At 44.6% G+C, this 13,176-nt stretch overlaps 2 protein-coding genes across 3 annotated transcripts in view; one reads left to right on the plus strand and one right to left on the minus strand.

The window, feature by feature from the left end:
• Positions 1–1,321: 1,321 nt before the first annotated feature.
• On the minus strand, positions 1,322–6,506 carry TMEM60 (transmembrane protein 60). The gene is made up of 3 exons (XM_079993751.1): positions 6,329–6,506; positions 2,483–2,642; positions 1,322–1,985 (listed from the first exon to the last, which is right to left on the minus strand). The coding sequence occupies exon 3, from the start codon at positions 1,937–1,939 to the stop codon at positions 1,535–1,537; it is 405 nt and encodes a 134-aa protein (XP_079849877.1). The 5' UTR covers positions 1,940–1,985; positions 2,483–2,642; positions 6,329–6,506; the 3' UTR covers positions 1,322–1,534.
• Positions 6,507–7,035: 529 nt separating this feature from the next.
• PHTF2 (putative homeodomain transcription factor 2) overlaps positions 7,036–13,176 on the plus strand; it is a 67,428-nt gene continuing 61,287 nt past the window's right edge. The window contains exon 1 of one of the 2 annotated variants that reach the window (XM_079993645.1): positions 7,036–7,233. The gene's annotated coding sequence lies outside the window, so the exon portion shown is untranslated. Of the gene's footprint in view, positions 7,234–7,628; positions 7,759–13,176 lie in introns of those variants that run through there. The other variant, XM_079993644.1, reaches the window with a different exon arrangement.

Below are 13,176 nucleotides of genomic sequence, written 5' to 3' on the forward strand. Positions count from 1 at the left end.
AAGGCAAGAGTATCTTTAAGTTGGAGATGCAGCTGGATTCTAGGACACCTTAGTCATTGGCAAGTGGAATATTCTTCCCATTTATTCTGAGGCTATGATCAAAGCACACTTAAAGGTAAAGGTAAAGGTACCCCTGCCTGTACGGGCCAGTCTTGACAGACTCTGGGGTTGGTGCGCCCATCTCACTCAAGAGGCCTGGGGCCAGCGCTGTCCGGAGACACTTCCGGGTCACGTGGCCAGCGTGACATCGCTGCTCTGGCGAGCCAGAGCCGCACACGGAAACGCTGTTTACCTTCCCGCTGGTAAGCGGTCCCTATTTATCTACTTGCACACTTACAGGGAAGTAAACTCTTCTGTTTATGAAAGTTGCCAGCTGCTTCAAACATTGTGAAATGTCTTCTTTTACACAGCACTCCTACTACACAGAGGCAATTGTGTGAAGCACAAAAGCATTCTTTTATTGTTATCCCAGGTTTTATAATTATAATGCTAGAGTGTGACAAATATATTTTCTGGCACTGTGTTCTCTTTCCTCCCTTGACCTATTTATTTTCTTCCTCAACAGGAAGATTGTGCCCCTTGGAAGAGGGTAGAGGAGATACAAATAGGATGATGTGTTAAGACTCGGTGATTCCTGACTGTTTTTTTTTTGAGTTTGTACAGTAGTTTCATGTCAATTCAGTTCACACTGGGCAGCTTAGGGACAGAAAAAAAATGAGGAAATGGTTAACATATCGCATTAAGCATATACATTTATTACAATGCTTGAATCTTAAGAGCACAAAAAGGTTCCTATTAGCTAGAGCAGGTTTTCCAAAACTTGGGTCTCCAGCTGTTTTGGAACATTTCCCATCATCCCTGTAGTCCAACAACAGCAGGAGACCCAAGTATGGAAAACCCTGAAGTAGAGTAAACTAAAGCATTCTAAAATGCTTGCCTGCAGTGTTTCATTTGTAAGATGGAAAAGCACCAAATTTTTACAAGAAATGTCACTCTCATTGAATTTTTTGCAGATTTTGCAAGCAATGATCCAACTAGAGTCTGTGTGCTTTCTGTTATGTTCCTCTCAATATTACAACATGATTAGTTGCAAGTAAATCCACTTTGTGTACAAAAATATACTTCTGTGCCTTCAGCTCACTGTCTGGAGAATAAAGTGACTATGGAGAATGCAGAAGTTGGCCATCTGTTCCTAGCCATTTACAGAAAAGCTATTTCAATTTAGTTTTGTGCAATGGCAAGTTCTATAGTGTAATGACTAAACACGCTAGACACAAACTTGACACACACTCACTCACAGAAGGATAAATAGAGAGAATACTTGGAAAATATTTTGATGATTTATTTACAGTATTTACATATAAATCAGATAGCTGTGCTCCACACATTGAAGAGTCTGGTCCAAAGGCATATAGAATGTCAACATACAGCTGTTACTTGTAGTTCCTTTGGGTGCTGTAAACTTCTAGCAAGCTAATGTTGTTAAGGAATGTGATGCTGGCTGATGAAAGGATAAACCCAGTCTATGGACAAGTTATTCCCTTCGTACACAGAAGATGTTGTATCCAAGTTCTATTATCCCTCCAATGAGCAACACCCAAAAGGGAATAAAGACATAAGCTAGCTTTATTTCAGCAAGTTGTTCCAATTTTGCACAGAGGGCGAGGCAGAAGGCCAACTTAAGCAGCATCGCTACAAGGTACCAAGCTTTCTTCTTGAGGTGACGGGAACCATTTCGAGGGTCATAGCCAGACTTACAACGGCGAGCCATTTTTACAATTATCATAACTAGAAGAATAGTATCAAATATCCAAACTGGGATAAATATGAGAAACCAGTTCCATGGTGCCTTTTCATCCAATTTCAACACTAACATGATCAGGAACAGCAACGTGAAGAGCCATGTGAGCAGCACTCTCTGCGCCAAGGACATTCTCATTTAAACAGCTTTAGTGGTTGGTTGGCAAGAGTAGAAAAGATGGACCCTAGGATAAAGCAGAACAAAAACAAATGGACTGGGGAGATATCAGTAAGTCTAGCAAAAACAAACAAACCACACACCATCAAGCTAGCTTTATAAATGAAGCTTCACCCAACTTGCAATTTAAAAATAAAGAAAACAGTCTCTGGGCCAAGTCTAGTTTTCATTTGTGGGTGGATTCAACTAATTAGTTCCACTTGTAGAAGCCCACACAAGGACTTCCACTAGCGCAATGGGGCTCCCCCACTGCCCCAAATTGGCTTGTGTGTCTGTCAGGAAAACCCCAAGAACAGTGCAAGGTGGGAGAAAATGGGAGATTATTCAATTGAGTAAGAAGAAATGCTTCTGCAGATGGAGCAATCTTAGCTGAATTGCTCCCTTTATCTCCCATATGTTGACTTAAGCAAAAACAGTTGTGCCTGCCATTTTTATATGAAGCCATATAAGGTTACATGTTTGCTATTCACTTAGAAAACCCCAAACGACTTGGGACCAGGTTACCTGAATGAACACCTTTCCTCGTATAGACTTGCCCGCTCTCTAAGAACTTTGCATGAGGCCCTCTTGGTTGTGTTGCAGCCTGCTGAAGTCCATTTTGCAGCAATGTGGAGGAGGGCCTTTTTGGTGGTGGTGGCAGCCAGCTTGTGGAACAATCCCTCCTCTGAAATAAGGCAAGCACCAGCTGTAATATGCTTCAGGTGCTTGCTAAAAACACTGTTATCTTCCTTCAGGTCTGCATAATATGTTACCCCTGGACTCTTAAATCCAATTGTTGGAGGAGAAAAAAAGTCTGTGGTCACATGGTACAGATGTTGGAAAACACAACAGAAAAACATTAAGGCTCATTAACAAAGGAACCAAATGTAATGAGTGACTGACACAACAGCTCCCTGCTCATGCTGTCAGTGTGTGGTGGTCAAGTGCAAAGGTGAGTCAAACAATCTGGAACAGGCTGGGCAGGAGGTGGGCACTGGAAAAGGAGAGATGCTCAACCAGCCAGAGGATAAAGGTGTAGCAAAAATAGCATGTTTAGAGGGAGTTCCAAGCAGGAAGGGAGCAAAGGTGGTGAAGGAGCAGCGGTAAAATAAAAGAATAAAGAAACAGGCAATGGGCAATGTAATGGTTGTGAGGGGGTTACTTGTGCGTAAATTGCCTTCAGATTAGTTAGATTGCTTGCTCAATCATGTTTAGGGTTAGAGCTCGCCCTCCGTGACCTGTTAGTCACTTGCAGAATCCGTCAGTGGGCGTTTCTTGAATCTCTTCCAGCATAAAAGCTGTTTGACCCCAAGTCTCCTCCTATGTTCCCTGCGCGCAACGCGTCTGCGCAAGTGAGGGGAAGGCAGGGGCGTGCCATTGCTCTCTCCGCTAGTTTCGGTTGAAGGGTCTCGGAGCCCTGTCACCAATTCCTCTATCTCCCTCTCCTCTCTATTGGTGTCACGCTGAATTCTTTCCCCCTTGCTGGTTCCCTCTCCGGCATCGCTCTGGAGCCCTGCCTCCGCTTCTCGCTCTGATGTCAGTTCCCTGACAGGCAAGCTTCAGCAAGCAACTTAGGACACAGGGTGGGATGAAGGAAAAAGCAGGAATTCCAGGGCTAGCCACTGGTGGAGGAAAAGTACCGGTATTAACTGAAGGAATGGACAAGCTATTTAAACACCTGATGGTGGAGGGATTAATGGGGAAGCAAGACCACTTAAATAAACACATCTTAGAAAGGCTCTGAGGATGAGAAGGACTTGAAACGTGTCCAAATGACAAGATAAGGCGAGATAACCTCTGAGGCTCTGAAAACCCTTTTGATCCACAGTTGGAAGGAAGGTGGACACTCACACCAAACTATAGTAAAGCTCCTATGTTTCTCTTCTTGTGCTTTTGAAGTCCACATATTAATTCTACAAATTTGGGAGAAATAATTTCACTCAGCCTGATTCTAACCATGCTGCTCAGAAGTAAAATATGCTTAGGACTGCGGCCTTAAAATGTTATAACTATCAGTTATATTTTGGCACCCACCAAGGAATCTGGTGATTTATTTCTTGCTAGTACCATATCACGCTGGCCGCGTGACCCGGAAGTGTCTCCGGACAGCGCTGGCCCTTGGCCTCTTAAGTGAGATGGGCGCACAACCCCAGAGTCTGTCAAGACTGGCCCGTACGGGCAGGGGTACCTTTACCTTTTACCATATCAAAATAGCTGTATAACAACAACTCAACATATATCCCATATTACTTTCAATTGTGGGTAATTTTTACACCCACCCTTTTCTCCAGATTTGGATTTTGAGAATTTTTTTTTTTGGTAGACTGAGATACCTTTTATGCAAGATTTTCCAGACCACTGGTACCACCCCCTAACAAAGTTTCTTATAAATCATAGTACATTAGACATTTTTTGTACACTGCTTCAGCATCCAGACATTGTAAAACAGCATGCAAGATTAATGAAGGCACTAAAATTATTTATTCCACTTTGCTATTGTAAGCAATAGTTATGTATATGGTTGTCAAGAGAAAGGCAGTCATTTGCTTGTGATGACTGCAAAGAATGCTGGACCATCTAATGTAGAAAGCCACTCCTCAAGCAAGATGGCATATTCAGGATCCCTTAGCATCAGATTGGTTATGCCTTATTAGTTAAGGCTTAACTAATAAGGCATAATCAATCTGATGCAAAGGGATCCTGAACATGCACTTTTGTAATCTCACGCTCATAGCTAGGGGCAGGGAACATAATCCTAATAAAAGAAGGCAGGCTGCAAAAGACTTTATTTAAAGATTATAGAGCAATGGTTGCCTTGGTCCTACTTTTTATGACCGTTTAGATATTTAATTTTTATATTTCAGGATCTATGGATCTCCCTGCCACAGTAACTCTAAAGTACCTCAGTGTGACCTTTTCCTATTGCCAGCTTAGAATGCTTTTAAAATTTAAATAAAAGAATACACGTACCCTTAAAGCCTCCTAGTAGCTAGGAATAATAGGTTTAGGTGTGAAACTGACACCAACACTGGAGACAAAATGTTTCTTAAATACATAAGGGAATACAGTACTGATATTTAGTTTTGGATCTTAAAAATGCTTGATGAGAGTTTCTATGGACTCAAGGGATGCTGTTGCAGACACCTGTCAAATTCCCTTCATCTCTGCCCCAGCCAAATTCTCACAATCCTGTCCCGCTACTGGATACAATCTGCCTCTGACCCCAAAGCTCCTCTGACTGTACTTCTAGCAGGGTGAACAGTTCAGCTGATTTTTTAAAACCATTTTTTGGCAAGACCTCAACACAGGGTAGCCTCTTGGTTCCCTTCTTCTGAAGCAAAGTACGTATAGTTACCACATTGCAGAGGAATAGCTGAATATTGAGATGGCAACCATTCACCTTCAGCTCAGTCTTTGCCTCGTACCTCCATCATCAACCATCTTCCCAAATGCCGTTACCTCTCCCCATTGACTTTCTTTGCTGATGAAAATTTGCAGCCAATCAGACTGTGCTGCTTCCTATACCAGTCAAAACAAATTTACCTATGGCAGGCTCCATCTATAAATACTAAATGGATGGTGTCTCTCTACCCGCTTTCTGATCCAATCACCAAGCACATAGGGCTACTCAGGCCTGCAACACAGTAGCAGCACAATGCCTCAAACTTTGACAGTTGCATAGCTGTCAACCTTCCCTTTTTTGGCAGGAAATTCCCTTATACAAGCACCGTTTCCCGCTGCTTCCTGCTGCTATCCCGGATTGTTAGATATCCTGTAGACTGTCCCCAGGACAGGTGAGGCTGCTGATCCCTTATTTTCAAATCTGAAAGTTGACAGCTATGCAGTTCCTATGCTCTGACATCAACAGAGGCCACAGAACCATTTCCCAAAGCACAAAACATACATATGAGAAGTACAAAACGCAACATTTATTGGCACAGCTCCTTCCTACTGAGACCTTGACTAGGACCTAGATCATCTTAAGCTCTAATTTTCTTTTTAGGAAGCCTTATGGGCCATGAATGGACTCCCTCCCACTGAATTGCTTTTAGCTTGCTAGAAGCTATTTAAGTTCTTGCAGTTTTTATGCCGTGAAATACCGGTATATGGTTATTACCCCACTTTGAGGGCAATAATTGAATACACTCAGGTCAGGAAAAACCCTATCCATGTGTATTCAGAAGTAATGTTCTACTGAATTCAATGGGACTTGCCCCCGTGGAATGGTATCTCCCGCTCCCCCGGGGGGGCTCAACCATAGCAAGCAAGAGACAGGGAATCTAGGAGGGGACATACCAACGGGGACAAAAGGGGGGGGAGGAGGGGACCACCGAACTGAGCTAAATACCCCATTAATTCCAAATTACCCACCGGTCACGCTTCTGGCGTGCCTCGCAGCCGCCGCCGCCGCCGCCGCTGCCCTAGGACGGGGCCCCAGAGACTCGCTTCATCACCGCCCACCGCTCGAGGCCTCGGGCAAACCAGCCAGAAAAGAGGAGCCAACGTCTAAGCTGCTCCGACAGCCCCAGAGCCGACCGGCCGACGATATATACGTCACATCCGCACGGCACGCTCATTGGTTGCAGAAGGTGCCTGTCATATCGCTTGCTCCAAGCCTATTGGGTTGTCCGCATCGAATCCCACCTCGCGGGCAGCACGCCTTCGCTAAGTGCCCATTGGACAGACCTGAGGAAGGTTTCCCCCCCCCCCGCTCCTTATCTATATCTGTCGAAACGTGACTTACTACGCTCTCTCCTCCCACTCGCGGGAACAGCTGCCCATCACAGCCGCTTTTCAAAAAGCCCGTTTTGCGGCTACCAATCGCTTTCCACCGAGGGGCTGCTTTCTTTGGCTTTTCATTGGGTGAAACGCTCGCTCCAACCGCCTCGGCCCCGCCTTCTCCAGGTGCTCGCCGTCCAATGAGGAAAGTTGTTTATGTTGAGGCCGTCGGCGTCGGAGAGAGCGGCCGCCGCAGACGCCGCCGCGCGCGCGCCGCATCCCTCCCCCCTCCCCTTCCTCGGAGAGAGAGAGAGAGCGCGAAGGAGGGGCGATGATTGACAGGCCGCCTTTCCCGCGGCAGCGCGCTGTTGCTGCCGTCGCGAGCGCGCGCGCCCGGAGCCGCGAGCTGTTGCCTCGCGCGGCGGCTCGTGCCCTTCTCCGCTGACTGAGGAACGGGCGGGCTGACGGGCGGACTGTTGTCTCGGCGGCGGCGCCCCCTCCCCCCTCCCCCGCCGCTCCCTTTTCTGCCGCCTGAGGCGAGCACGGACGGAGACCCGGTGAGATTCGAACCCGGCTCCCCCCTTCCCCCCCCCCCGCGCGCGCGAGCGCTGAGGCGACCGAGGGGGGGGGAGGGATGTATATGGCGGGGGTCTCTCCCAGAGCGCGGGAAGGGACGCCTGAGGGGGCGAGAGGATGTCCAGAGGCGCCCCCTGCCCTTCTTGCGGCGGGGGCGGCGGGGGCTGAGCCTCCTCCTCCGCAGGTGCCAGGGGTGTGCCGCGTGTGGCCCGGCGCCCAGCGGGTCCGGTGCCAGGGACACCGGGGAGGGCGGTTCACGCGGGGACAGGGCAGCCGGGGCTGCTGTAATTGGAAAGCGGAGCGGGGAGGAGGAGGAGGAGGAGGCGAGGGCAGCCGGGAGAAGCCCGGCGGCGCTTGCCGAGCTGGCCTTATTATAGCCCCGAGTCTTTTCCCATCAGCTGCCAGCTCGGCCTCTTGTGCTCCTCCTTGCAATTCGTCCAGCGTTTGTGCCTGGGCTGCTTCGTATTCAAGTGTTTGTGAGTTCTGCTTGCTCCCACAGGATTAAGGTAACGGCTCCCAGCATGGTGGATTTGTGCCTTCTTGCGTCCTTTGCTGCAGGGGTGGTTGTGCATGTGCAGATCTGCTCTCTTCCAGATCCTTCAAATGCCCACTACTCTCAGAGAAACAACTAAGGAAAAAAGGGAGGGGGTATTGAGACCCTGTTCCCTTTCTATCAGTGTACCCCCCCAGGCTTTATCAGTATCTTCATTGTGCTTTTCTGTCACTCACAACAAAATTTCTGTGGTCTGCATCACAAGATTATGTACAATCTGTTGCACCGTTGTGCCATTGAAATAAGGTGGTTTTCTTTTGTCCAGATATAGTTCAGTAAAGATGTATTGGGTTCATACTTTTTAGAGCAAGTGAATCATTCATAGCCCTTGCTCTTAAATTCAACAATACATACAACCAAACTTGTTGTTCTTCCCCCTTTCTTTCTAACCACAGTCTCCCATCTCTTTTAGTCAAAGGATGCTAACTTCTGTAGTCTATTTCACAAGCAGACCATGCTGAACCTTTCACCTGGAGTGTCTTCACTGACAACATCTGCCAAACTACTGTATTAAAATTGTTCCTAAAATATTGCTTGGGGTCTGCTCTAGGAGAATGGGACAAGTAATTGCAGTAAAATATCGGGTACTGAAACACCACAAAAGCTATGTTTGATTCTCTCCCTCCCTCCAGCTTCTTGATATTCACTTATGTATCATTTACAATGTGTATTTGGGCCTTGTGGTCAGTGTGGTGGTGTTGTTTTATTTGTTAAGTAAGTTTAGATATTAATGGCTTATTCTTTGTATTAGCAATGTCTTATGTACCTCACATCACTTAGGGACTTCATTAAACCTCAATGGTGTTTATCCACTTTACCATGCATGCCAGTTTTATTTGACGTGATGTGTGGCATTGAAAAATAATTTGAGAATAATGCAAAATGAATTGATTGAGTTAGCAATACCACTGGCAGTCTTTTGGAGTCTCATCTTTATACTAACTTTCATTAAGTACAAATATCTGAGCAAAAAAATTCTAGCTTATAGACAAAAATGCAGTTGTTAAGCTACACGTTTCATTATTTGTGGTTTTGGGATTGCACTGTTCTTAGCAATATTGTTTCCCCCCACAATTTTTAAGTGCCTGAATTGTTTGTTTAGATCCTTGCAGGCATGGCCTTTCTTTAAAAGAAATTTTATTGGTGTGACTCTGTCTGGTTGACCAGTCTCTGGTGACAAATCTGTTTTCCTTCTTAACTTGTCTTTCCCTAGAAAATTTGTTTTACAGAAAATTTATATTGTCAAGTGTTCTAGAACTCAATTCCTGTGTTCCAAATAAAACCTTTAACTTTGGAAATCTGTATTTGTAATGAAAGCTTTTATGTTGTTGGTGGGAGAGGACAAGTAAGAAGAGTGTTTAAAGAAATCCTTATGTAAAATCTTTGTAATCCAGTTTGCCTTTGGAGTAAGATTTCTGTATGGTCCTCTTTGTTCTTAATGGATCATATTCGGCAGTACTGTACACTATTACTGCTGAAAAAATATGAAGAATTTGCAGCAATGTTTACATTTAAATAAGGATAGGATTATGCTGATTTGCAGTTTAGACGAATGATCGAAAAGCTGCTTTTCTAGGAATGCAGCTGTAATAAAGTGATTTAAATAGTCCACTTCATTTGAAAAAACCCTTAAAATTCTTTGTGTCTGCATCACATACTGTCTTTAGTTTACCCAGTGGCAAATGGATACTTGGCCTAGTGATCTCTAGAGTGATTATAGTTGATACTTGGCAAAACCATATCCTTAGAAATCCTTTGAACTTTGACTACATCAGCCCATGAGGTTGAGGAACAGATTTTATACACTTTTGTAGCATGATTTCATGCACTCCCACAGAGTGCAGTAGGATTTACTTCTAATATGTGTGCATATTATTTCACTTTTAATTAAATGTAGTTTTGGGGCTTGATCTACTTTTGGAATGTCCCAGTGCAGGAATTAATGTGTTAAGTTCCTTGGCTTGGTTCCAAAGGACTACTTTAGACAAGTTTAGTAATTTTATTTTTAAAGAAATCTGAATAGTGGATGAACATGACATATTGCAAGCTGCTTTGGAAACAGCCAATCTTTGAGAGCTGCTGCTGGAAAATACAAGCCCAAACGCCCACTGTATGTTTGGCAATGGCTGAATTACCAGGAAAAGCTAGAGATTCCTTGAATAGAATCCACAAGCCGCACCTCCTGCCTGACCTCCACCAGTTTAGTATCTTCCACTGAGATTAATAAATCACACAGCGGTGCCTACTCATAGGAGCCTGTATAACTGCACTAAAATATGAGAAGTATGTCCTCATGAGTGTTATTTTTAGTGTCTTTTTTTTTTTTTACAAAAACCTGGGGGCATAAAACAAACAAAACCTTGCAGCAATCATCATCTTCCCCTTTGTTATCACAATACTTATGGGATGTGGGGTCAGCAAAGGAAAATATCTCAGTTGCTGGGCTCCTTCATTAGAGAATCTTTCAGGGAAGTATGTTTACTATTTTTATTCAACAACTGAGATACAGGGTGGATAGTACAGGATAGGAGTGACGAACCTTTGAGGTTGTGATTTTTTATTTGCATTACACAGACACCCTGCACTATATGCCAGAATAATATTTAATAACAATAAAAAGGTAAAGTTACCCCTGCCCGTATGGGCCAGTCGTGTCCGACTCTAGGGTTGTGCGCCCATCTCACTTAAGAGGCCGGGGGCCAGCGCTGTCCGGAGACACTTCCGGGTCACGTGGCCAGCGTGACGAAGCTGCTCTGGCGAGCCAGCACCAGCGCAGCACACGGAAACACCGTTTACCTTCCTGCTATAAAGCGGTACCTATTTATCTACTTGCACTTAGGGGTGCTTTCGAACTGCTAGGTGGGCAGGAGCTGGGACCGAAAGACGGGAGCTCACCCCGACGCAGGGATTCGAACCGCCGACCATACGATCGGCAAGTCCTAGGCACTGAGGTTTTACCCACAGCGCCACCCGCGTCCCCTTAATAACAATACCACCTCATTTTATGGGTTGGAACCTTTTCTGCTACCGCTCCTTAAATCCTAGAAGGGAACTTTAGGGAATTCAATTGTTTTCATGTCTCCACTCTGGACTTTCACCTCAACAGAGGCCTGCTAATGCAGCTAGTCTTGTGTGCTAGGAAAGTGACTGAATTAGGAGAACTTGACCAAACCATGTACAAGGAAGAAGAGGGGCAGGGAGGCAGCTCGCTAAAAAGAGACTCTTCTTTGGGACCTAACATTGGTGGCTGTAGATGATAGAAAGCCCGAGCGTAAAAAAGCAATGTAGAGATGGAGAAAAGATTGCCCTTCTCAACCATGCACACACAGTAGCTGTGGAGAGATCGAGGCATGGGAATCAAATCATGCCTCCCCCTCTAGACTTCAGAAACATTACCTAAGAGGGTCATCATAAGGGAGGGAGTGCCCCCAGCCCCTCTACACCTTTGGGGTGTAGAACTAGTTGCACAGTTCATCTGATTCCTGACAATAGAGAAATGACCAGTTGGTTTCCCCAGAAAAATGGAATATCACTGAGTGGGATGGCAAACTTTTTTAGAATGAATAAAAAATAATAATCATGTAGCAGACCATTTTATAAATGAATTAAAAAGAGACATCTTCTCTTACTAATTGAGGGTCCCTCATGTTACATGTGTGTCATGGCATCACTTCAGTGGGACTCCTTCATACATCACTTAAATAATGTGAGAAGATGTAGCACAGAGGTAGGCAGTGTGATTCCCTGCCATTTACAAGTCTCATTGTTCCTGGTTATTGACCATGCTGGCTGAGACCTATGGATGTTGTAGCACCATATTGGCTATCCCTTATCTTTGACTCCTTTCCTTGCCAACATACCCCAGTTTTCCAGAGGAGCAATGGTAGCATAAGGGTAATAATAATCTTTTGCTGTGTGGTTCAGTTTGTCACATTTCCCTAGCCATGCTGTAACAGTTCCCATGCTGTAAACATAAAGTGAGAAAGGGACTGAGCTCTTTAGCCTCATGATCACCATATTTTTTGTTAATCTCTGAATTGTTCATGTGATAAAAAGATAGCCATTATGTGTAGATGACAAGTTTGTGCCAAGTAAAGGAAGCCCTAGGAGGAATGAGAAAAGTTCTGGCAAACGGGTTTGGCTGATGTTTATACCACCAAGTTCTTGGGAACATTTGATAGCATATTATACCCTGGAGACAGTAGCTTGGATCTGAACATATTCTTGTCCTGCCTGTAGACAACCAGGATACTTAGAATTGAGTTAGTTCAAAAATAGCTTTTATATGGCATTCTTAACAAAGGTTTTTAACACAAACAGGCCAGGCATCATGAAAACAGTGCAACTCAGTTCTAGAAGCAGGGCATGTACCATACAGGTCCACAGCAGAACCTGCTTGCAACTACATTCATCTCAAGACTACGAGAATAAACTTAACTGAGTGGTGGTATGGCCGCAATAACATGTATTGTGTTTGTGAAAAGGATGCTTGTAAATTTGATCAGTGATGGAATTTGCCTAAGACAGTGATGGGGAATAGAAAGAATATGACTGGATTCTGCCTCCCCAAAACCTTCTTGGTTGGTGAGCAGGGCTGTCAGTCACCTGTTGTCAAGTGGATGTTAGGTGAACCAAGTGAATCAAGAGATCCTGTTTTGGGCAGGGTTCAGCTGCATTATGGAGTGCCAGTCAGTTGATTAGTGATCACAGTAAGCCACTGCAGAAGATTATTTATTTTGTCACTAGCTTGAATTCAAGTTGGCAATTGACAGCAAGGAAAGGAAAGGAAAGTACTTAAGAGGGTGTTCCCATTTCTTCATTTTAGCTGTGGCTTGAAGTTGATGGTATCTGATATCACATATGATGCCTAAAGCGTGGAAGGTGGACATGGTTTGCCCAAAGCAGCCTGGCAAGCCAGTCTCCAATGCTTGGAGGTCTAGTTAGGCTCATCAGTCCTGATCTAAGCTGTGGAAAAGTTCGTAAGTGATGCTATGGTAGCAAATGAGGCATATGTATAGTAATGTGATGTAGAGAAGCAGGCTCATATATTGCAGAAGTTAGCATCTCTGTTTCAGATCAAATTAACAAAGCTGCAGTTGTGCAGGCAAAGTGCTGCCATTCATAGATCTGCTGGCAGAGGCTACTAGAAAGCAATGGGAAGTCCTTTTCACTAGCCTTATGGATGAATGATTTTATTTACTGCAGTAGAACTTTGCCATAGACAAGGACTCCACTGTGTACTTATTTTGTAGTGCCTCAATAATAAGCTTTTATTATAGATTCCTATCATTTTTCACATGACAAGAGTAAAGGGTATATAAGACAATGATGTATTTCTTCTGTTTATTTATACTCTTATTAATTTTGCACA

Source organism: Podarcis cretensis (genome assembly GCF_951804945.1).
Source record: "Podarcis cretensis genome assembly, chromosome: 10".
NCBI classification, from domain to species: domain Eukaryota; kingdom Metazoa; phylum Chordata; class Lepidosauria; order Squamata; family Lacertidae; genus Podarcis; species Podarcis cretensis.